This window comes from Schistocerca americana, chromosome 10 (assembly GCF_021461395.2).
Source record: "Schistocerca americana isolate TAMUIC-IGC-003095 chromosome 10, iqSchAmer2.1, whole genome shotgun sequence".
Lineage (NCBI taxonomy): Eukaryota > Metazoa > Arthropoda > Insecta > Orthoptera > Acrididae > Schistocerca > Schistocerca americana.
Window position 1 is genome coordinate 180,296,190 of NC_060128.1, and position 26,113 is coordinate 180,322,302.

The 26,113-nt window shown below is 42.1% G+C and overlaps 2 protein-coding genes across 2 annotated transcripts in view; both read right to left on the reverse strand.

Moving 5' to 3' along the window:
* Positions 1-415: 415 nt before the first annotated feature.
* On the reverse strand, positions 416-9,763 carry LOC124552367. Its single transcript, XM_047126632.1, has 3 exons — positions 9,637-9,763; positions 8,056-8,280; positions 416-728 (listed from the first exon to the last, which is right to left on the reverse strand). The coding sequence occupies exons 2-3, from the start codon at positions 8,175-8,177 to the stop codon at positions 416-418; spliced, it is 435 nt and encodes a 144-aa protein (XP_046982588.1). The 5' UTR covers positions 8,178-8,280; positions 9,637-9,763.
* A 2,108-nt stretch (positions 9,764-11,871) lies between these two features.
* LOC124552368 (putative F-box/LRR-repeat protein 9) overlaps positions 11,872-26,113 on the reverse strand; it is a 31,263-nt gene continuing 17,021 nt past the window's right edge. The window contains exons 3-5 of the mRNA XM_047126633.1: positions 24,213-24,414; positions 22,241-22,545; positions 11,872-12,061 (exon numbers count right to left, since the gene is read on the reverse strand). Of these exons, the coding sequence (XP_046982589.1) occupies positions 11,872-12,061; positions 22,241-22,545; positions 24,213-24,414 (697 nt within the window). The remainder of the gene's footprint in view (positions 12,062-22,240; positions 22,546-24,212; positions 24,415-26,113) is intronic.

Below are 26,113 nucleotides of genomic sequence, written 5' to 3' on the forward strand. Positions count from 1 at the left end.
AGAATTTTGATAGAAGAATGTTTAATTTTTTACTAATAAGTTATGTAGGGCTATCTATGCTATCTACCACTGGGCTGATCACAGCTAATGATTCATGGATTTTTGAGTGTTTCATGTAGTCTACATTTTCTACAGTTTATCACTATGCACGGTCTATCTTAATCGAGTGTTAGGATTGTGTTGCAACGTTTGACAATTTTTTTTTTCATTTGTGCTGTTTATCCCAGTTTATCTGTGTGATTTTATTATCTTTAAAGGTGTTATCTAATTTTATAGTCATTTTGCTTTAATACAATTAAGCTATTGTCTTTATTGCTACTGCATTATTAGTTGTCCATTTATGGTTGATCTGGTGTAATCTCATGTGGTATGTATTTTTTTCTTTTTTTAATGTAAGTGTTTGTAGGTTATTTCATCACACATCCTGCAGAAAGAGAAAAGGTATACTACTTTCATCCCAAATAATACTATCACTCTCATTATCACTGCTACTGCTACTGTCAACGTCACTGACTTTGCCACTATCTGAACGGTCGTCACGTATTTCGTCTGCTCCACCGAGCCCCACATTCTCTTCCCCTTCAAGGTCTACATCATTTTGGTGATCTTCTGTGTTGAAAGCTGGATCCTCTGCTTCAATGCTGCCATAGATTTTGAGATCAGGCATCTGCTCAGACAGTCCATCTGTGGCTTTAGGGTCACCTCGACAGCCTCGGATTTTCAGCTCCCTGTGATAACAATGGAGACATTGTGTTTGTTGTGACAGTGTGACCATCCAACTGAGGTACCTCTATACTGTGAAGGCTTGTACAACACTATTGCTGAGAAATTTTAATTGCATATGAGTAGGCTTACATTTACTCACAACAAGGGATGAAAAAAAGACTGAAAGAAGGTGACAAAACAAGAAAAAGGCAACAAATGCAAAACTTGCTGAATAACAAATGGAACATAAATCTCTAGCCAAAGAAAGTGCTTCACAAAGAACTATATTTAAATATCATGAAGTAAATAAGTTTAGAACATATTGTAGATTTTAATGTGCAACCCATGAAACAACATTGTGAAAATGATAGATTGCCACTCAATGTGTCATCTTTACAGTGTGTAGCAGTTATCCTTTTCATAATATTTATATGTGAAATGTGCGTTATTCATCTCATAATGTACAGAATTTCAGGACATTAGTCTGATGTACAGGAGACATGTCAGGGTTACAACTTACTTATTTAAAGTTTTGTCGAACTTACAGTATTACTTGTTGAAGAGTTTACGTATTATATTACTTGAAGAATTTGTACAAAGTTCTTTCTACAGCTGTTTCAGAATTTTCATCCTCTATAACAAGTGTAAATTTTTATTTCATTTTAAGAATCCAGCTCAAAATATCACTTTAATCTTAATGAAATCTTCCACTAAGTAGTGGCATATTTCAGTTAGAAAAATTATGTATCTTGCTTTTAAAAATATTTAGCTTCATATTTGTTACGTCACACCCTCTTATTTTGTTGTGAATTTCAAAGGATGTGACATAATGATATGAAGCAGTTCTTTCGGAGGAGCAGAAAGGTTTTAGAAAATACTAATCTTGCTCCAACAAATTAATTATATAACAACTGATACAGAGAAGTATAACAACAAAACTAGTGCAGCATTTATAGAATATATTTAGGCATTTTATCAAATAAAAGTATTCAGACAACACAATGTAGTGATTTCTCTCTCTCTCTCTCTCTCTCTCTCTCTCTCTCTCTCTCTGTGTGTGTGTGTGTGTCCGTTTGTGTGTGTGTGTGTGTGTGTGTGTGTGTGTGTGTGTGTGTTTGAGAGGGGGGGGGGGAGGGGGGGTCAAAACATGGCTCTTTGTCAGAAAGCTCACTTGTTTAGCAGTCTTTATCTTGCGCCTCTCTGCAACTCAACATTTCCACTACATGGTGAGCAGCAATCTATCCTTTTCATAATATTAAAATGTAGAAAAAGACAGATTGCTACTTGCCATAAAGAAGAAACGTCAAGTTGCAGACAGGCACAATTAAAGACACTTACATAAAACTTTCTCGATATTTCATATGTTCTCCCAGGGCATCTTCACTGTGGCCTACGTGCCAGCCACAACTGGGGTATCAGTAGATGAGTAGATGACATTTCTGGTACTTCCTGTTCTCTTATTCTACAAGAGCGATTCAAATTAAAACCTTAAAAGCTCCATGAAACTTCGAAAAATTGTGTAATTGAGTTAATGGGTAGCAACAAAGTTCCTCGAAGTTCGGAAAGTGACCGACAACTGGCAGAGTGATGCTACAAATCAGGAGAAGGCAGCAGCATCCACAGCAATATGGCTGCCCCGCTGTCAACATACACCGTGGTCGAGTGGCAAGCTGTGATGCATTTTTTGTGTAGCAAAGATGTCAAATCAATTGAAATTCATCGTGGAGTGACAGCACAACATGGTCATTCGTGTCTGTCAATGCAGCAAGTGTAGGAGTGGTGTAGGTAGTTGGTGTAACTCCTGTGAAGGATGCGCCAAGACCAGGATAGGCTGACTGCATAGTGACGAATGTAAACACTGTGTTAGTGGAGTGGCTTGTAAAGGAGAACAGACATGTAACTCCGAATGAAATAACCACAAGTTTGAAGACTCGTACTGGATCAGTGCAGAATATTGTTCACAATGTACTCCACTTCAATAAGGTGTGTCTACAAGATGGGTGCCACGTCAGTCAAAAGCCGAACTGATAGACCATCGCTTCAATGCCTGTGAAGAACTTCTGCATTGTTTCTGCATCAAAGATAATGCATTTCTGGGAAAAATTGTTACAAGCAAGCAGTCTTGGGTCTATTATCACCAACCAGAAATGAAAATAGCAAGTACGGAATGGTACCACAGCTCATTGCTGAAACAAAAAAATTTTGCACTCAAGTGTCTGCTGGAAAAGTCATGCTCATTCTCTTCGGGGATGCAAATGGAGTAATTTTGAGCATTTCAGTAAAAACTACTACTTATTCAGACATGCTGACAAATCACCTTCACTCTGCAATTAGGAGTAAACAATGAGGACTTCTGATCCGACCAGGAAAGTACTTGGGCTCGAACAAACAGATCTGTGTGAACGTTTGGTTACAGGACCATTATGTACCTCTGAATGTGCTGGTGGGTGTCGTTTTTCTGCAAAACTCCGCAGTCATGCTCTAGATATCACTGTAGATGTAATTGTAGATGCCATACGCAATGCAGCAATCTTAACTATAAATGTAAATGCGGAATGTCAATAAAATGCTCCGAGCAATACGAATGACTGCAAAACGCACAGTGAAGAAATGCAAGTTGATCGCATGGCGTATTTGCACATTCTATAATATCAGTGTTGAACGCAACGTCAATGACACTTTTGAAGTTGTTCACTGGTTCACCAATTTCGTAGCCAGCGTTCTGCCACGCGTAACGAAGCATTGGTCTGTATACTCCTGCAGATAACTGATTGTAAATGACAGAATGCATATTCATGATAAAGAATCTGTCGTGCAATTTCGGCTGCATATTACTGGAACATAGTTTAATGGAGTCTGTTATTCTCTTGGCATATATTTTATATTGCCTGAAGAAATACACATCCAGAGGTTGTGCATATTTTGTAGTTTTAGGCAGAATGATTTTTAAATCTACATGTTTTCCGCCAGATGCTTCCAGTAGTACTCGTTCATCTTTATGTCCAGACCAGGAGTCACAAAGTACTAATGACTTTCTCGACTAATGTGGATTCAAAACTGAAAGAAAAACGTCTTCAGATGTTGTTTCGTGATCTTCCCACTCACACTTGCATCGACGACGACATTTGGAGGGCACCGCATTTCTATTTCCCTTGACATGTGGGGTCCAAACTTTCCACTGGATTCTTGGAAGCAAATATAGAGTTTGTCTGCCAATCGTTCACCCATTGATGTAGCAACATCGATCGTGTAACTACGTGTTGCACAGTTAACTGATTGCAACATCGCGACAGTGTTTCTTTCCCCTTTCATCGATAGTGTTCTGTCACAAGAAAGTTCATAGTTGAACTGACTCTGATCACAGTTCCATACAGAACTAATATCAATGTTTTCCCTTGTGATACACTCATTGACGACAGCAACAAACATTTGAGCTCTTTCAATCAGCTCTTCTTTGTCATCCTTATCTTTTCGTGCTTGGAGCATAGTGATACGGCACGATGTTATCCTAAACTCCTTTTTCAAATTAGTAATAAAGCCTAGTGAAGCTGTAAAGTTTGTACACCCAAGTTTTCTGGCTACGTCCAATGCCCAATGTTGTAAATGCCGATAATGAACGGCGAAACCGCATTCTCACGTTTCATCGAATTTCGCCATTACACGCTTCTTGATGGTCTTTAACAGCAGTGTGCGATTTCCTTTGAAAACTGTATTTCCTTGTCATTTCTTTGCCACGTAATCCAGTATGTTTTTAATATTGCTTTTAGACTTCAGTTTAGGGTATCTTTTTAGAAGTTTGTCGTATGTGTCGAAACCTCTTACGTAATAATCATCATACATGTTCCACAGTGTGTTGTCATCAAACGCTGTAATGATACTTGCAGCTTTAACCTTCTTGTTGGGAGACGATTGGTATTCACTGTCACTGCTTCCATCGCCTCTTCCCGCACTTGCCGTAGCACTACCGTTTGCAATGAGCTGTTTGTCATTATCATCCCTATCATCATCATTATGTGTTAGTGTTACAACAGTACCTGTTTCTAACTTACACTCATATTTCTGCACTATAATAGGTACCAGAAAACATGTGAATGATTCATCTTCTATACCAATACCATCTTCACGAAGAAGGGTTCTTCATAACTTCATCTCAACCAATCGCAATACATTAGCAGGATTGATTACCAATTGCCGAGCCATCTGATGCTTCAATACACAAATAATGTCACAAAACGCAACTTCAGAGGCACACTGCACCATCCCTACTGGTCCCGACTGGCGTACCGGCAGGTCAGTGTGCAGTGCGGCATGGCATACGCAGAGGCCTCTAATGGATGACTGCAGAGTTTTGCAGATGCGGGAGTATCACTAGTGCAATAAGAGACCTATACATTATTTCTCACACGATTTTGGTGTATTTGCGTTTGTTCGAGCCCAAGTACTTTCCTGGTGAGGAGTACTGCTACAGCATGACAAAGCCTGACCGGATACAGCCTGGAGGACAGCCTAGACTATTCAGGAAAGTGAATCCAAATATCTGGCACAGCCTCCTCATTCACCAGACTTTGTTCACAGTGATTCATCTGTTCAGTGCACAAAAGCGAAGAATGTTCTATTTGATCCTGCAGCTGTGACAGGCTCAGAGGACACTTGACTCTCCTCGTATAAAGACTTTCGTATGGTCACTTACACTTGTCACAAATATGATAAATGAGTTGCAAGGGCAGCCATTAGCCCTTCAGCCTCGGGCAACATGGACGTGTGCAATCAGCTCCTTCCGGACAATTTCATGGGGCCTGTGATTATTGTGTTTGACATTATTTCCACCCTTTTTGCACGTTGGAAGTTGTGATTTTCCCATTGCTTTGAAATATCGTAGGCTGCTATTTTCCCATCAGATCTTTTTCTGTTCCTCTGGTTCATCCGAAGTCACTATTTTCCCTTCTGAAACTACAGGATATGCATTTTATAGATCAGTCTGTCGCACTCACATACTTACACATGTAACTTCTCATGGCAGCAGTTTCGTATCCATATTCCATAGCTTGTGCACAAAACATTGCTGTAAGATATACAACACGCAGAATATTTATCAATAAGTTTTTTCTGCTTTTACAACACTGAATGCAACTTTTGTATTTGCTGCATTATTTACGCTCAATGTCAATTAAAAACAGGGTGTCTATGTGGACAAGGAAAAAAAATTCCCGGATTTTTACCGGATTTCCCGGTTAAAAATACACTTTCTCCCGGGCGAAAATACACTTTTTCCGTGTTAAAGTGACCATATACTATTCCTTGACACTGTAAAACTCATCAATCCTTTGAATGTTTATGGTTTTATATACTGAAGTAGAATTTCCCGCCACTTTAGAAAACGAAACTCAGGGAAACAAAAACACGTTTTGAAACATCTTTGATGTGCAGCAGTATGTACGCTGCATATTTTTGTATTACGAAGGTATAAGTTCGAATTCCACCATATACCGCATGTTACTTTCCGAAGCATTGAAAATGAGATGCAATGCGCTTTTGTAAGCCACTCATCATTCATGTGACGTGATCTCGCCAGCTGATGACAGCATAGGACACGTGATGTAATCAACCCATAGCAAGATCACTCTTAAGTAGCACAAAAGCACAAATAAGAAAAGTTAATGGTTTAAATTAATATACATAGCATTCACATATAATTAATAAGCTGGAAGAGAAGCTAAGCATCCACATATGATGTTGATCTTTTCTGTGCGTGATACACTTTAATATACATCACACAAATGTGCTAGTAAAATTTTTAATAACGACGTAAATGTGTGATCTTACATTAGGTCATAAAAGAAACAAGACATCAAAGGATACTTCAAGATCATCGGAATTTCGTGAACCATACTAAAATGCATAATTCGGCTTAAAGTGCACATTCATATGTCCAGATTCGTATGTAAATTTTCTTGGAGTACCAGTATTGTATGATCTCATGTTTGGTTCTTTATTATGGCATAATGTCATACGAGCACTTGTAATCAGCGAACAGTTGAAACCAGCCAACAGTGTGAAATTAAACAGTTCGTTTCAAATAAACTGACTGCCCTAGCAGAAAAGCTTAATAAAAGCCAAATCTCTTTAGCAAATCGACAAAAATAACTTCATTGTTCTGCAAGGCGATTAATGCTTGACTATCAGAAAGGTGGAAATAAAATCTGAAACTAATGACATATTTTAGCCATCCCTAATTATTCGAATGTATTTTAATTCATTTGATATCTCCCGGTCACAAAAATCCATTTTATCATTTAACGTGAGAGCAATAAACGAAAAGGAAACAACAAAATCACTGAACGTAAACACAGGTCACGTGGAGACGACCCACCTCCCCACCACAACTCAGACTGCTCTGTGCATCAGCCCCGGATTTACTATATTTCCGAACCGGTGCAATATTAGGTAGTGGCGCCAAGCCACACTTCTGTAACAAGAAGCGGGAGAAGGTACTACTCATATGCGACTCAACTACGCATGCACTAGGGCCCGCCCGCAACTGCTCAAAGGAATCTAATTTAAACAGTTGTGACGTCACGCTGATCGGAGGCAATTTGTTGTTATAAAGCATTGCATAGTCTTCCAAAAGTCTTTGACACATTTTGCTGTTGGCAGACGCTTGTATGAGCACTGTGTTTTGTTGGTGTATACGGCGCATTTCCTTTGCAACTTAAGTTTATTTTACGTTTTTTTTTTTTTCTCTCGTTCATGTTTCGTTGCTGCAGTGTTATTCTGCAGTAGCGGGATACAGTAACATCCTTTGTTAGAGGATTCGTTCTTGCCACACAAAATCACAAAAATTTAAATGAAAACTAAAACAATGAAAAATTCCTGGAATTGTAAACAATTCCCGGGTTTTTCCCGGTTTTCTCCCGGATGAAAAAATTCCCGGGTTTTTCCCGGATCTCCCGGTTGTCCCGGGTCGTATACACCCTGAAAAATCAACTCTACAGTAAGTTACATTTGTTTAACTGTATCTTACAACCATTCTAATTATCAATTAAAAATATCCCACAATTTTCTATGGAAAAATTAGAAAATCACCCGCAGTTACGGCGTTAACATGAGCATTTCTTGGTGTGGCAAGATATCTTCAGGAAATACCAATCACCAACTTTCTCATCTGAATACCAAAATATTGTGTTGACTCACACGTACATAGACAGAAATGACCATCTTGATGAAATATGAGATGTCAGAGCTCACAGAGAAGGATTTAAAGAGCTCATTTTTGCCACATGCTATTTGAGAATGGAGTGGCACACAAGTGTGAATCACAGAGTAACCATGTAGATATGGATCTTATCTTACCTGAGACTGACCAGCTTTCCTGGGAACTTATGAAATGGCACTCCAGTAACAACGGAATAGTTGAATGTCAGGCAGCGCACACTGGACAACGCAAGGATACTGCTCAGACCAGGTTGCATCATGGGAAACTCCAGTTCTTCTGCGAACAAGGTGTGAAGTCGCGGTAGCCTGGCGAGGCAAGGGAACAGGGCTCCGGCGAGACCCTTGCACCACGACACGTCCAGTCTGGAACAACAGCAAGTGTGCCACCATTTATCTGGGAATGAGCTGGCAGAGAAAAATGCAATGAATTTTACTTCTAGTAGTCCTCTGTCAAAAAGAGCATCTTCAATGTATATCAAAAAGTTATGAACATCTTAAGGTAAAATTGTCACAAAATTAAATTTCAGTCTAATGTAGATGGATGGAAATAACAAATATACATACGAAGTGATGCAACAGCCACAAACCTAATAGCTTACATAATCAGATTCTACAAAGGAAGCTTCTGAAGAAAGGAAGATAACTGTGTCTCAATTTGGAGCATTGAAGTTGTTATGCTACTCCTATAAATTGCCTTAGGTCTGTGCAGCATATATTTTTAATCTGCTGGAAAGGTTCAGGCCTGTTTCAGCTAGTCAAGATTTGGGCTCAAAGTGCAGAACATGAATTAAATTAAGTCTCATGTTGATAGTGCGAAGGAATGCAGAAAAGTAATTGTTCCACATTTTTATTCTGTTCTCAATATCAGATGAGGTACTACGAGACATGCAAATTACTCTGCAGACTTTGCCAATTCTATGACACTAGATGTAACCCTCTGCCACTAGAGGACCCGAAATGTAACAGCGTTGTCCATCACAGACAGAGTGAGTCCTATCTATTTTTAGTACAGTACATACCACTCTGATGTCTACTGTCCTGACGTCGTCCGGTACTTTCTTTTGCCCTTTCCTGTCTTTGCTAAAATAAAACCTTCAATTGCCTCTGGTAGAAGACAATCTCGTCTCAGGTTATGTCGTATCCAGTTTGACTTCTATTCTTCACCATCAGCAACATCCTCCAATCTTCTCCGACTCTTCTCAGTACCTCCTCATTCCTGACTATCAGTCCAGTTGATCTTCTCTATTTTGGGCCATACCCACATTTCACAAGCTTCAATTCACCTCTTGTCCTGCCTTATCAATGTCAACATTTCTGCTCTGTACAATGCCACACTTTGTACCAGGCATTTCACTATTTCGTTTCTTAGTTCTGTATTCAAACCACTAAGAGTCTGCTTCTGAAATGCCTCTTTCACCAGTGCCATCCTGACTTTGATGTCTTGTTCACAATTTATATCTTCCCTCTTCTAACGTCCCAAATACTTGGATACCCTCACCAGTTCTATAGTTTCAGACCCTAACTTATATTTCACTCCTCTTTTATTTAACCCTATAACTGTGATTTTGTTTAATTTTTATTTATTTTCATACCATTGGGGTCATTTAGTACTTCAATCAGCATCTCCATTTTCTCCAAGAATCATCACTCACCAGTCACAGTTTGATTACTCGGCTACTTTGTCTACACTAAATTGCTAAGTCAACGAAGACTGCTTACATTTCAAGATGTTCCAGATGGTAGATCTGAGAGAAAGCAGTATCAGACAGCAACTCTGCTTCTCTGACATTAAGTTCCTGCAAAGCAGGGCATCCACAGCTGACGGCAATTACCGTATCGTCGTCGAGTCCATACCCACCTCGTAGATCCAGCAGTCTGAGTTTTGTCAGTCCACCAGCCCTTAAAAACAGAATTGAGTACACAGTTTATGATGCGAAATATTATTTTGTCTGCATAACAGAAAAAATTGGGGAGAGCAATCTGATATAATCTACTTACAAGGAAAGCACACAACCTACTCACCATTTTTTACGAGTTTGGCACACTAATTGGGTGCCATGCAAAAGTATCACTTGTGAAAAGATTTAGGTGCAACACTACATTTTTTGGAGATATCTAAGCCATAGGTTACAATGTACTATCCGCATGAGTCATGTAGAATTGATAGACCACTTAATAATAAGGCAACAGTACTTGTAGGAGGAGCTGAGGCTGAAGTGTACAGGGCAGGAAGAGTGGCCATTGCATACTTGCCCTGAACAGCACTGTACTACCTACCTCTAATATATCCCATCATCGTAGTCAGGGAGTTTGACAGAGGAAGCTTGTCGTCATCCTTGTTATCTACCCTATCTACCCACATCCCTACATGCTCCCACAGGCATCACTTAATCATCGTCCCCCACTCCTCTGTGTGTGTGTGTGTGTGTGTGTGTGTGTGTGTGTGTGTGTGTGTGTGTGTGCGTGTGTGTGTCCTATTTCATATTGTTATTCTCTCCCAGATTTTCTAGTGTTTTATTGTACACAGTGGTTCCATTAGTTTTGGTTCTTTGTATGTTCCGTGGAGGATATTTGCAAACCACCGTAATGTGGGAAGTGTCAGAAAGTCCATAAATAAGGCAGGTTTTCGATGCGAGAACAGAGCAACTCGATGGCCAATTACAGGACTCAATTTTTTGTTTAAATCTTAATTGAAGAAATGTAGCCCAACCAGAAGTGTTGCAAACTACACAGGAGTAAGCAGCTACTACTTGGTAATGGCTGGAGACCAATCAGCTGAAAGTCCATGGCATTCAAAACACTTTATTTAGCTTGAACCCAGAGTAATTTTAATACACTGCATCACAACACACTATACACTGAGGTGAGAAAAGTCATAGGATAACGATTTGCGCATATACAGATGGCGGAAGTATCGTGTACACAAGGTATAAAAGGACAGTGAATTGGTGGAGCTGTCATTTGTACCCAGGTGATTCACGTGAATAGGTTTCTGGTGTGATTATGGCTGCACGATGGGAATTAACAGACTTTGAACATGGAATGGTAGTTGGAGCTAAATGCTCAGGACATTCAATTTTGGAAATCATTAGGAAATTCAGTATTCCAAGATACGCTGTGTCAAGAGTGTGCCGAGAATGCCAAATTTCAGGTATTACCTCTCTCTATAGACAATGCAGTGGGCAACAGCGTCCACCTAACAACCAAGAGCAGCAGTATTTGCATAGGTGTCAGTGCTAACAGACAGGCAACACTGTGTGAAATAACTGCAGAAATCAGTGTGGGATGTACGACCAACGTATCTGTCAGGACAGTGTGGTGAAATTTGGTATTACTCGACTATGGCACTAGAGGACCCTAGACAACTGCAAAACCGTAGCCTGATCAGATGAGTCCCTATTTCAGTTGGTAATAGCTGATGGCAGTGTTTGAGTGAGGCACAGACCCCACAAAGCCATGGATCCAAGTTGTCAACAAGGCACCGTACAAGCGGGTGGTGGCTCCATAATGGTTTGGTTTGTGTTCATGGGGAAATGACTGCATCCTCTGGTCCAACTCAACTGATTATTGACTGGAAATGATTATGTTCGGCAACTCGGAATTTATGTGGATGACAAAGCGCCATGTCACCAGGACATTCTGGACAGTATGAGCGAATGATCTGGCCACCCAGATCGCCTCACATGCATCCCATCACACATACACGGGACATAATCGTGAGGTCAGTTCGTTCAGAAAATCCTGCACCGACACCACATCCACTGTTTTTGACGGCTATAGAGGCAGCATGGCTCAATATTTCTGCAAAGGATTTCCATTGACTAGAGCCATGCCACATCAAGTTGCTGCACTACACCGGGTAAAACGAGGTTCGACACAATATTAGGAGGTATCGCTGTGACTTTTGTCACCTCAGTGTACATTCATAAAATATTTGTGTGTTGACTACATAACTTACTTAAACACCAGAGCACCTGTGCCAGGCGGCAGAGGATCGAGGATCATCATCTTAAGCTCCTGCAGATTCCTCAGGTTGCCTAGGGCAGTAAATGCCTCCCTCGCTTCATCGTCAACTAGTTCGAATTCGTAAAACTGCAGACGTTCCAAGCTGTCGGCACAGACCGCCAGCAAAGGGAGGACACACCTGGGCGACAACAGAAATGAGAATGATTTGTCTCCGTGTCACGTTTTAAAGCCCAAAGAAACAGTTTAACCTAACTTATACTGCAACTTCAAATAAACACTTTGGGGACTGGCCACTTTGTAGAACATTGGACCTAGGAAACTGGTCTTTTATGGCATTATTTAAAGCATTACTGGCACACATGTACTTGATGTCCTACAAGAGTAATTCACACTAAAAAGGGTCAAATTTGAAGATTTATTTTTCATATTTCCTTCATATCTTTGACATTACAAATTTTAAAATAACAATGACAAAGAAAATTTTTCTCCCAAGAAAAAAAGAGAGAGATGAGCTGTTGATCAATTTCTTCCTCTTGACTTCCCAAAATTTCTTTTTCGTTCAACCTACTTGTAGCAGGATTGTGGCAAACTGTGGAATCTAGCGAGTACACACATAAAATTAATGTCAATGTGATTGTAATGGCTCAGCCATCTATGACAGCAGCTTTTACATTTGATAATGTTTCTTTCAAAATAAGTCTAACAAGGGAACCTCCCCATCGCACCCCCTTCAGATTTAGTTATAAGTTGGCACAGTGGATAGGCCTTGAAAAACTGAACACAGATCAATTGAGAAAACAGAAAGAAGTTGTGTGGAACTGTGAAAAAATAAACAAAATATACAAACTGAGTAGTTCATGGGAAGATAGGCAACATCAAGGACACTGGGAACGCAGAAGCGCCGTGGTCTCGTGGTACCGTGAGCAGCTGCGGAAGGAAAGGTCCTTGGTTCAAATCCACTATCGAGTGAAAAGTTTAACTTTTTATTTTCAGTTTATGTGACAAACTCTTATGTTTTCATCACTTTTTTGGGAGTGATTATCACATCCACAAGAAAACCTAAATCGGGCAAGGTAGAAGACCCTTTTTACCCATTCGCCAAGTGTGAAAGTTAGGTGGGTCGACAACATATTCCTGTCATGTGACGCACATGCCGTCACCAGTGTCATATAGAATATATCAGACGCGTTTTCCTGTGGAGGAATCGGTTGACCTATGACCTTGCGATCAAATGTTTTCGGTTCCCATTGGAGAGGCACGTCCTTTCGTCTACTAATCGCACGGTTTTGCGATGCGGTCGCAAAACACAGAAACTAAACTTATTACAGTGAACAGAGATGTCAATGAACGAACGGACAGATAATAACTATGCAAAAATAAAGAAAGTAAAATTTTCACTCAAGGGAAGACTTGAACCAAGGACCTCTCGTTCTGCAGCTGCTCACGCTACCACCGGACCACGGCGCTCCTGAGCTCACATTGTCCATGATATTGCTTATGTGGCCCATGGACTACTCAGTTTGTATATTTTGCTTATTTTTTCACAGTTCCACACAACTTCTTCCTGTTTTCTCAATTGATCTGTGTTCAGTTTATCGAGGCCTATCCACTGTGCCAACTTATAACTAAATCTGAGGGGGGTGCGATGGGGAGGTTCCCTTGTAAGATACTGGCAACAGAGTGATAGGCGGCTCACACATCACGAAAATCGCAGCCTGATTTGTGCTCGGAAGCAGTCGTTTTAGCACAAAGCTGTGGCCTGAGCTGTTCTCAGGATTGGCTGCCAGTGTGTTAGCGGTTCTCATCCTGTATTTATAACATTACCATGTACAAGTGTCACTATTACGTAACCTTCCACTGAACTATGGGATGATTACTATTATCGCCACATTAATTTTCGTAACTGTATACCCTCCATTAATAAATTATAATTGGAATTTTAAACTCCGCCTTCACCAAAACACAATGTATTTCCTTTTTCTGTTTACCCATACATGTTTCGACTCTGATGTGCCGTCTGTGGGTCTTTATTTATTTCTGTAAAAATATCATTCAAAGTTCATAGTTGTTTTAATATTTTGGATCTAAATAACATAACATGCATTTTAGTTTGTGACTGGAAGTCATACAGCACGTCTCTCTCCAGCTGAGGTTACCGATGCACACTTGTTCGATGTCACGCCTCTCAGAAGTAGCTGGTTAGATTGCTAGTGGGGAAGAATGTTCAGTACACAGTAAATACTAGTTCTATAAGAACTGTAAAGCAAGCTTACACATTACTGATCGTGTTCTTAATACTAAAAGAATTCGTTTATTTACTAATACCACGGCAATTCACAAGGAATCCCTTGAGTGCGAGGTCACAAGTTCAGTCTTTAGTAAGGCTCATTTGAAAGTTTTGTGTTAGCGATTATGACAGGAAAAATATTAGCTGCTAATGATTTACCATGTGCATAAGGAGGTTGACAGAAACAAAGTCTGGAAGGTGCAGGGATAAACCTTCTGTATGATGCCTGTATTACACTTCACAAAATGGGCATCGTTGACATCTAATAAATGTTTCAAACAAAGCATTAACTTGCACTGTGAACACTGAATAAAAAACGGTGTGCCACAGTGATAAAGATTTGCACCATCACAAACGAAGTTGAATTCCTCGAGAGTTACAAACAGTGTAGGACGTTCTGCTAGGTATCCACTCTTAAAGAAAACGTATAGAATTATATTGGTGTAACGAGATGATGAGAACTTACGGAATGTAATGGAATGCAACTGAATGCAAAACAATTTGTCGGGGAGCTTACACTGAAACTGGCTACCCTTTAAGGCAAACTGCAGAGAGTGCAGTAGTATGTTTTATTGGAATGGGAAAACAAACATCCAGAGGCTGAATTTGTAGTGGTTCCAAGTGGTATGAATTGCAACGTCAGACCCTTTTCAGGAGGGATAGTTTGCTCTGAAGGAGTATGTTTTTTTTTTTACACACAAACCAGGAAGCAAGCAAAAGAAAGTTTTTTTGACCAGCTATTGCCGAAAAGCAGAGCTCATGCCATAGTTGTAATTCTCTTATGCTTATTTTCCCATTCTTGCTTTTTCTGACATAAGTATTCACTATTGCCCTTACAAGATCACATACACGAGAAAGAACTGCAGGGGCTCAACACCCATTTCAATATCACTTTCTCTTGTTAAGCATGTATCGTCATCACTGTACTCATGTACATTGTCCGCACAGTCGAGCAGAAATGACATCACACATTCCACTGACTCGTCTTGCAGAAACACTAATATTTCATCTACCACTTCTTTCTCACTCTGCATAATTCCTTTGGTTGCTTTCTGATGAAATTTCAACTTCTGCAACTGTTGTTGTGGACATAATGCAATGTTTGCTTTGTTTACCATTGCAATTACGCTGCTTTGTATCAATGCCACTTGCACTGTAGCACTGCTGTGTGTTACTCATCAATTAAGCACTGTGCTCACCATTGGAACCCCCCCCCCCCCCCCTCCCGTCTGCCTCCTTCTCCCCGCTGTATCAACTGCAGTGGTGACCATGTCACCTCGTCTAGAGATTGTCCCGTGTATCTCTATCAGCAGTGACAAACCCTACATTGTACCGTGTGGCACTTTTGGTACTGTTCTTGCTACATCTCCTTCCATGAAGGACATAGCTACGCAGACACGCTACCTCAAATTCAGCACTGAGGTTGTGAAATCACCTAGTGTCATGGTCACATCGTCATTTCCTCATCCAGCTGTACAACAAGCCACCAAACATTTTCCTCATGGGGTGAGGGCACCTGCTACACAACCAGCAGGACAGAAAGGTCAGAAGGAATACTCCCACGAAGACTTCCTGCATCCCTCCAGCCAACCAACATCTGCGTCTCCCTCTGCAAACTGGAAAGGCTCCAAGAAGCCAAACAGAGGCATAAGGTCTTCTCCTTCGCTGACTCGGAGATCCTCTTTGACAGTGTCACCACACATTACCCTCTCCTGACCAACATCCGTGTTGCCGGTGCGCACTGCCAACCATTTTTCTACCCTGGACTCCACAGATTGACAGAGGAAGAGTGCAGATGCCTCTGTAAATCGCATGGAGCGGGATCCTCCAGCCTCTGCACCCTGTAGCAGTGAGTCCTTGACGGCTGGTACTCAGCAGCCACCAAGGTGACATCCCTTCATCTCTTCCTCCTCTCCTTTCCTCGTTATGGCTCTCCTTCAATGCAACATTTGTGGCCTTTGATCAAAGCAAGAGGATTTACAGCTGGTCTTCTCATCTCAGTGTCCTCTTGTTCTCTGCCTCCAGGAAAAAAAATTGCATCCTCATGACCACTCTGAGCTCTCGCATTTCTTCCTGGGCTTTTTTACCTTCCCCCACAAGGACAGCATTCAGTCTCGTGGGGGAGTTGTGCTGCTCATATGGAATGATGTCCAACCCATCTCCCTGGCTACCCAACTTCAAGCTGTCGCAGTTCGCCTTTTCCTTCCTCACTTGACCTTTTCCCTTTGTACCGTTTACATCCATTCATAATTCAGTGCCACCTAGGCAGACTTCCTCCAGCTTATTGGACAGCTACATTACCCTTTTCTACTGCTTGGTGAATTTAATGCACACCATACCCTTTGGGGTTCTCCCAGAACCTGTTCGAGAGGTGGCCTCTTGGTTGACCTTCTCAATCAATCTCCTCTGCCTTAACATGGAAGCACCCACATTCCTTTCAGGCTCCAGGTGGAATATCTTACAAACATTATCATTACTGCCACAGAACGTTCCATTCCTTGCACTTCCCCTCTACCACGATGTGTCCCCAACCCTTGGTGGACTGCGGTGTGCTGTGATGCAATTCGCATGCAGAGACGTACTCTCCACATTTTTAACTGTCATACTATGATGGCAAACTGCATTCATTATAAACAGTTAAGTGCACATTATCATCACGGTCTTCGGGATAGCGAAAAAGCTAGCTGGACTTCATTCACCATTTTAACAGTTGCACTCCCTCTTCTGTCATGTAGGCCAACCTCCGATGGCTCTCAGGGACCAAGATCCATTCCCCAATTTTCAGCCCGACAGTTGCAGACAGTGTCATAGCAAACCCTTTTGCTGTCTCCAACACCTTGGGCCACCATGTTATGGAGATTTCAAGCTCCTCCCACTAACACCCTATCTTCTTCCATTGGAAACAAGTGGAGGCCACTGTCATACCCATCCCTAAGTCCCGTAAGGACAAACACCTTCCTTCTACCTACCGCCCCAATTCTCTCACCAGCTCTGTATGCAAGGTGATGGAATGTATGATTCTTGCACGGCTAGGATGGTGGCTCGAGTCACACAATTTACTAACCACAGCACAGTGTGTATTTCGAGTGTGCCATTCTACATTTGACCAGCTCGTCCCTTTATCCACCCATGTCACGAATGGTTTTCTGCAGAAATCCCAGACTGTGATTGTGTTTTTCAATTGGGAGAAGGCCTACGAGGCCTGCAGGAGGACTGGTAGACACTGTACTCTCTACATGTGGGGCTTCTGTGGCCGCCTGCCCCATTTATTTCACGAATTTTCAAAAGATCAAGTTTTCAAGGTACGTGTGAGTTCTGCCTTGTCGAACATCTTTATCCAGGAAAACGGTGTGCCTCCGAGTTCTGTCCTGAGTGTCATCCTCTTTGCTATTGCCATTAAGCCTATCATGGCCTCTCTTCTGCCAGGCATCTCCAGCTCCCTCTTCATTGATGATTTTGCCATCTATTGCAGTTCTCCATGAACTCGTCTCACCTTCAGTGGTTTCTCAACTGCCTTCACTCATGGAGCATCGACAATGCCTGACAAAATTGTTTGTATGAATTTGGTGATGCAATTGGTTTCTTCCACCATCTTTACATCTTGGGCCTGGTGCTCTTCTGTTCGTTGAAACTACGGAAAGTCTGGGGCTTGTGTTCAATAGGAAGCTTTCTTGGTCCTCCCACATGTCTTACCTGGCAGCCCACTGTATGCGGTCCCTCAATGCCCTGTGTCTCTTCAGTGGTATTTCTTGGGCAGCAGATCGTACCATCCTCCTTCATTTGTACCAGTCCATATCCTCCATCATGGCATCTGTTTGGTCACTGGTGCCTTTCACACCATCCCAGTTGAGAGAGTGTATGCACAAGCTGCCAAACTACTGCTGTCCTACTGCCGCGACTCTCTCCTCAGCAGACATGCGTGCCAGTTGTCTGCGATGCATGGCCCCCCATCCTATGCTTCCTTTTTAGACGACTCCTTTGATCACCAGTATGGGGCGTATCACTCTTCTATGTTACCTCCCGGAGTTCGATAACGGCTCTCGCTCCGGCAGCTTAACTTTAGGCTACCTGCCACTTTCCCAGCGGGTGTGAACCCTTCGCCACCTTGGCTTTGTGTGGGGTTACCAGTATTCAATGGCAAAGGTCAAGTTGTGCCAGTAGATTTTCGAGCTTTTTACCATGCCACAGTGGGTTAGGGCATTGAAATAAAAAAATATTAGGAAAGGTGTTGGGAGCTGAGAAACAAATGCAAACAGTATTTATGAGACATTTTGCCATCAGCAGGAAGGTAAACAGTGCAAATGGTAATATCCCGAAATGTCCTTACCCTAACAGCTACACCCTCCAAAGCTGTACAGTGCGTCTAGAAAATATGTGCTACCCTACCTGACACCATGTGATATGTAGCACAATTCTTATAATATCCACAGCATCCAAGAAGGGCCAGGGTCTACATTGCTGGATACGAAGTCTCCTTGAGACCAATGCAGAAAGGTAGGGAAAGTGTTTGAAGGATGTCACAAGTCAGACAGGCAATAGAAAAAAACCATTAGAATTCCAATGAAGAATAATGTTGTTGACGTACAGTGAGGTCACGATGTGATCCTGGGGCATTTATGCCTCAGGGTAACCTGCTGCCACTGGTTGAGGGGTTCGGCATCATTATACGCAGGTTCTGAGTTCCGTCACGTGGTGCAAACAGGGACATCAGCAGCCACCTCAGTCACAGGAGTAGAACAGGTAGGATCTGGTGACATGGAGCGACCAGAATGTCTTTCTTGGAGGACTTTTTCTAGTCTTTCTTCTCCTTAGTGGATTTTGAAGACTGCAAAAGCTTCTCTGAATCACCTTCAGGTAAAGACGACGATCGCAAAGCCCTGCAACTGGCAGCCTGTGGCTCCTTCAACCACTGGCTGGTGTCCAGTAGTACACTGGCAGAACCTCGGAAGAAAGCGTCCCGAGGGACCCCTTCTTGGTCAAAGAAGCCAGAGGAAGGTGATTTGTCTCCAGCTGGGAGGTGGGGACCAATGCCCCTGGTGAGTGGGAAGCCATTAATCCCTAAGTAGGTTTGGGGGAAGCAAGAAAAGAGCAGCTTCCAACCATCGGGGGGGGGGGGGGGGGGGGGGGAAGGGGGGGGGGGGGGGCAGGCACGGTTGAGCGGCCCTGAGGGCCCGCTGTAGGAAGTGTAATGAGCGGGAGTACTGTCGCCAAAGGGGGTGAATACATCGTAGCTATAGCACACGACACTGTTGTACACGTTGCGTGCAACTGCCCATACTACTTCTTGGCCTTTAGTAAATGAGTTTGTCCAGTGTTTTGTATTTTCTTCTCTCTCTGGGAAACATGGCAATCTGGTGAGCAGGAAGAACGGTACTTTCCACAGTTGACAGAGGGGAGAGGGCTACAAGGAGCATTCACGTGTAGCTTTCACCCAAAGTCTTGACAGATGGGACTAGCGTTGCAACACGAGGACATATGCCTGGGGGGGGAGGGGAGGGGAGGGGGGAGACATAAGGTCTTACACCATATGAGTATACCATCACCTTGAACTTTTCAGGCAGTGAATCACCCTCAAAGGCCAAGATGAAGGCACCGGCATCGATTCTATTGTCTTTTGGCCCCCTGTGTACACAACAAACAAAGTGCACACCTCGTTGTTCTAAGTTGGCACACAGCTCATCATCAGTTTGTAAGAGCAGGTCTCTGTTGAAAACGATGCCATGAACCAAATTTAGACTGTTATGGGGGAGTGACAGCCACTTGTATGTCACTCAGCTTGTTATAAGTGAGCAGTGTTATAAGTGGGCAGGAGATGCCGTTTTGATCAGGCTCGACCCACTTTTCATTTTAGAGATGGCTGCCACGTACCCAAACTTTTTTCTAAATTCTCCATGAAGAATAAGGGCTTTGTGGCCAAGAAGGAATCGCCATTAATCCTTTTACAAACCAAGTATTGCGGGGAGTATTGCTCTGCTTGTCACTTAGCTCGACATTCCTCCTGCAGCGTAGCCAGGGAAGGGAACATTTTAAGGTTGTATCTCGCTGCATTGAAAGAGGACTGTCCTTTTACAGAGACTGCAGAGGCCATACGAACACCAGTGGGTGATAACATCATTCGCTTCATTTGCGACTCCACCCACTCCGAATGGAGGCTCTCCCCACAGATGCCACCCAGCTTCAGCAATGGTTGCCTGATATCCTTCTCGGCATATGTGGGGAGTTTTCAGCTCAGGTACAAACAGTGCGATCCCTTGGTGGTCAGAAGATTACCACCGTGCAGGTACTTGAAGACCCCCACAATGGGATGGCTAACATGCTGGGTCTTGAGTGTATTAACTTATTAAAGGGAAGGATGCATGGATGAAAAGGCACAAAGGTGGAGCATTCACCGCTCTGGGCGACCTTCCCTGCACAATCCGCACTTCTGGGGAATTTTGAAAATTGGTAGCGGCTCAAACCCAACAATGGGGGCCATGTGTTTATTTCATGAAAAGTTGGAGAATATGCCAGAAGTGGAAACTCGAGGCACAATCATAAACCAGATCCAAGCAGGGTCAGCACCAAGAAAACCATCCAATGGAGAGGCAGAGGGGGGGCAACGGGAGGGGGGGAGGGGGATGACATGATGGATAGTGAAGTATAAGCTTGCAGCACAGACAGGAAGTAATGCTGGGAAGGCCAGCCACTACATTTGTTCACAAAATTGTGGCGATTCATCAAAGGATGATTGACCTATCATATGGTCTTTTTCGTGACGAACTTGTGCTTACCACTTCATCTCCTTTCAGAAGAATAATCTTCTGAAAAAGTTCCTTGCATTGCTGAAGAATCAACAGTATGTCCGGACAAATCCAGAAATCCAAATCTTAATCTGAAGAAAGGTCCAAAATATCAATACCATCTTCATCACTACCATTCCTGAGAATTTCCAATATTTCTTGTTTGACAAATTACATTCCACACTGCGGAGGCCATACAGGCAAATGTTGTCATCTCACCAAATGTGGAAACAGCATCAGCACAGTGCATGACTTAAGCAGAAATGGCTCAGGAGCAGATAAGCACTGTAGTACTTTCCAATATTACCAAGAAGAGCAGATAATGACAGCACTCACAGGAATGTTGAAATACAGACAATAGCGAGTCATTGTTCCTCTGTGCTCACTTACCTGCCCCCACACCCAGGCGTACATGAATGCCCTTAGTTGTCAGTTCTCCCTACCTGCCTGGTATAAATGAATACCCGTAGCCATCTGGACATTTTACCAGCAGTGTGTACATACACCCCCTTAGCTGCCCGGGCACTCCAACCACCAACATACATGTACGCCTGTAGCCACGGGAGGGTTAATTTACCTTTCCGACCGTGGTTAATTTACCTTTCCGAATAATCCTGGAAACGATAAGTATGAGTGTAATTACAATTTTGTATCTTCACAACTTCAAGTATAAATATAACTGAAATACATCTAAAACACAGAAATAATTACATTTCTCACAAAATAATTAATCTTATATTAGCATTGTGTTTTATTTGTTAATTTTGGTTATAACATCAAAATTATAATAAATGCAGAATTACAAATACTATCTCACTGGATCGTGTTGTAAACTAATTTGTATCTGATTCTCCAGTGTGTGTGTGTGTGTGTGTGTGTGTGTGTGTGTGTGTGTGTGTGTGACAGAGAGAGAGAGAGAGAGAGAGAGAGAGAGAGAGAGATTTTCCGGGGGGGCAGGGGGGGGGGGGGCGGGGGGAGAGCGAGAGACAAGTGTGCGAGATGGAAGCATCACAAATATTAGACGTAAGTGCATGTTTGCCAATATTTCACCTCAAGATGACCAGAAGACTCTGCACCAAGCTATGAAGCCAACATGTTGCAGAGATCTGCCAGTATTCAACCAAAATTGATGGAACAAAAATCAACTTCTGTTACTGCAGTCAGCTCAAGATAGATAACCTATAGTAACAGATATTAACAGCTGCTGCAGAAGATGGCCTTACAAACAAATGTAAAAAGTCGACTTGATTAGAAGTTTTATGGTCTTAAGAGGAGATGTAATGACACTCACCTTTTTCCATCCATTGCCCACTTTATGTGTATGGACTTAAGGGTGTTCCTCTTGACATTCAGAAAGTACCTCAGATCGTCCATATCGACAGTCGTGTACCCAAAGTCAATCTCTGCCAGTTGTGGGCATCCATCACCCAAAGGTCGCAAAGCAGGAGTGCTTTCTGTGAAGTGTACATCCAAACTCAACACCTGGAGGTGCTGTAGATGAGACACAGCCTCTGAAAATTTCTCAGACTTCAGCAGTTCATCGGATATCCTTAGTGTGCGTATTCTGGCACACTTCTCTACCAAGTTCTTCAGCACCTACAAGCAAACAATAATTCCCTTACTATACAAACACTTGCAAAGAAAGCAATGGGAAATGCTGAGAAAAAGAAGCATAGTGTTACTGGTTGTTTAAACAGGTGTTTTCTGCATGTCCTGAACTTTAAAGAATCAAACTTCCTTGTATAAAACAGCTTCAAACGTCTGATTACAAATAAGTTCATTAGTTAAATATTTGCCTTTATGTATGTAAGTGAAAAAAAGTGTAGGAAATGTTTGAAATTATGCTTAAAGTTTGTTGGAAGTCACTAAGTGCTCTCATTATGAGATACTGGATGAATATAAACTGGGTAATTTGCACTCAGTTTTAAGCAAAAGCTAGTTTTTCATACAACTAAATATTTATCATCATATCTCCGGAATCTGTGTTGCAGAATGATAATTTTGCAGGTACATTCAGTGGTATACAAGAATACACTCTGCAAAGTGTGTTGTGAATAGAGTCAGTAGCAAAGAAGTAATAAATTAAAAAGTCACACCTAATGGAGAAGGGTTACTGCTCAAACAGCAAAATTGTAATAAGTGACATACTTTTTTTTTTTTTTTTTTTCCATCAGTTTGTGGGGGTATGAGCAAGCACAAGTTTCATAATGGTTTGAAATAATATGTAAACTTTATTGGAAGTCACTACATGCTCTTATTCTCAAATACTGGTGAAAGAAGTCCACATATTTGCGTGCCATCAGTTACACTGCTTCGAGACACACAGTTTCTAACTATGACACTTCGCTTATCGTGTTAAACTTCTAACGTGAAACTATACCACTTAATGAGTAGATTATGACACCATTCTAAGTTTTTAAATTCGGTCCACATTTTTGCAAAACACTGATAATCATATTTTTGTTGCCTCTGGAAGCCTTCAGGCAGGCAACCTTTTCCGGGACAGTCGCTATGAAATACAGATCTGAGAGCACAGGTGCCACTTTGGCACAGGCTATTATAGAATCCACTACCAGTTTCACAAGACACTAAACATTTAATTGGCATAAGGCATTAACATTTTGACAATTAAAGCAGACAGGAAACAATGCCACAGGTACCTGTAGTAAGCCAATCAAACTCTTGAAACAAAGCAATCTATTTATGCATACGCCAGGCAAATGTGGTTATTTCCGTATGACAATGGCCAGCTACAACCTAACACCAATGACTTTCAGCAGACAGAAATTCCTTCTATTCCCTTAGAGCTGAACTGGTGACCTATGATTTCTTCACGCATCCCAGATTGTTTTTAGCTGGACCATGTTTCCAACAAACCATGAAACAAATTATCACTTGTTGGTTTTGATCTTACATGGCAATTTCTATAACTGCTTACACAAACAGCCCTATAATGTGATTCAAAAGTGCACTCATAAATGTACAAAACTAGTGGAAGCAACTTATGAGGGCAGTCTGAAACGTTTTCTGCCTCGGCAATTAATCATTGCACTGGGTATTCCTCTCTCTGCAAGAGACCAAATTTTAGATAGAAAATCATGGCTCTAATGAAGGGCTGATACAAAAAAATTTATATCTCCTAATAAAAAAGCACAGGCCATGAATAGTTGCACTGTGTAACCATCGGTGGATTTACTTTACTGCAGATATTTAGAGATAACCTCCAATATAAAGATCAGCACTATGCAGAATGTAAGACTTACCGAGTAGCTGAGCTTCTGACTGACATGCAGTTGCAGCTCGGAGAGTCTCTGGCATTTGCTGTACAGCGCACGGAAGACACGGGACCTGGCACTTCTCCACATGCACACAGTGCGCAGGTTCGGGGCATCGCAGAAAGTCTTTATCACCTCCTCGTCAGTTGTGCCACCTTTACTGGTGTCCATGTCGAAACAAGTCCAGTACCTGTCACACAGTAATATGTTGACAGTTCATTCCCAACTAGTGTCACTGACATGTGGGATAGAATTTGCCTTCACAATGTCAACACTCTGTAGTAGCCTATTTTGAGCATCTATAATTGAGAAGCTATGTCCCACGTGAAACCAGAAGCAAATATAAAAAAACAGCCACGAAAAGGTGGGAATGGCAGGGTGGGGGTGTGATAAACTTTCAGAAAAATTGGTTCCTTCACATGGCAATGGAAAGGAGGAATTGTTGGAAATGAGTAGGAAACACATACAATACTGGAGGACCAGAAGAATTAACAGGATAGGTACAAAATCTATAAAACCATATATGTTAATTTGTTCAAAATCTTATACACCTGAAAGTTCAACAATTTGTCTAAAACTTTGACAGTGTTGCATTTGAATATTAGCTTACTTGTGTATACCCACTGCAGCAACATATGCTGTATACACACACACACACACACACACACACACACACACACACACACGGTGGGGAAATAAATTGTTAGCGAAAACATGTTTGTTTGTTCAGAATCTTAAATCTCCGAAATTCTTCACCAACTGCTTCAACATTTTGGCACAACACTGTATTTGAATACACATGCTTTTATATACCTAGAAAGAAACATTCCACATGGGAAAAATATATTAAAAAAAGATGCTGTGACTTACCAAACGAGAAAGCACTGGCAGATAGACACAATAAAAAATAAAAAACACACAAACACACACACAAATATCAAGCTTTTGCAACCCACGGTTGCTTCCTCAGGAAAGAGGGAAGGGGAGGGAAAGACAAAAGGATGTGGGTTTTATCGGAGAGGGTAAGGACTCATTCCAATCCCAGGAGCTGAAAGATGTACCTTAGGGGCAAAAAGGGACAGGTATACACACACACGCACGCACACACACATCCATCCGTGCATACACAGACACAAGCAGACATATGTAAAGGCAAAGAGTTTCGGCAGAGATGTCAGTCGAGGCGGAAGTATAGAGGCAAAGATGTTTTGTTGAGTGACAAGTGATGTACGAGGGGCGGCAACTTGAAATTAGCGGAGGTTGAGGCCAGGTGGGTAACGGGAAGAAAGGATATATTGAAGGGCAAGTTCCCATCTCCAGAGTTCTGATATGTTGGTGTCAGTGGGAAGTATCCAGATAACCTGGACGGTGTATCACTGTGCCAAGATGTGCTGGTCGTGCGCCGACGCATGTTTAGCCACAGGGTGATCCTCATTAGCAACAAACAATGTCTGCCTGTGTCCGTTCATGCGAATGGACAGTTTGTCGCTGGTCATTCCCGCATAGAGGGCTTCATAGTGTAGGCAGGTCAGTTGGTAAATCACGTGGGTGCTTTCACACGTGGCTCTAGCTTTGATCGTGTACACCTTCCGGGTTACAGGATGGGAGTAGGTCATGGTGGGAGGGAGCATGGAACAGGTTTTACATCGGGCCGGTTGCAAGTTTAGGAGCCAGAGGGTAGGGAAGGTGGTTTGGGAATTTCATAGGGATGAACCAAGAGGTTACGAAGGTTAGGTGGACGGTGGAAAGACACTCTTGATGGAGTGAGGAGGATTTCATGAAGGATGGATCTCATTTCTGGGCAGGATTTGAGGAAGTCGTATCCCTGCTGGTGAGCCCCATTCAGAATCTGATCCAGTCCCGGAAAGTATCATGTCACAAGTGGGACA

What these genes read in the sequence shown, in the direction of transcription:
- LOC124552367 (XM_047126632.1), bottom strand. Translation starts at nt 8,177, where the DNA reads ATGATGCAACCTGGTCTGAGCAGTATCCTTGCGTTGTCCAGTGTGCGC. An exon ending in GGAAAGCTGGTCAGTCTCAG is followed by an intron (nt 729 to 8,055) that starts GTAAGATAAGAT and finishes TTGTTATCACAG; the next exon opens with GGAGCTGAAAATCCGAGGCT.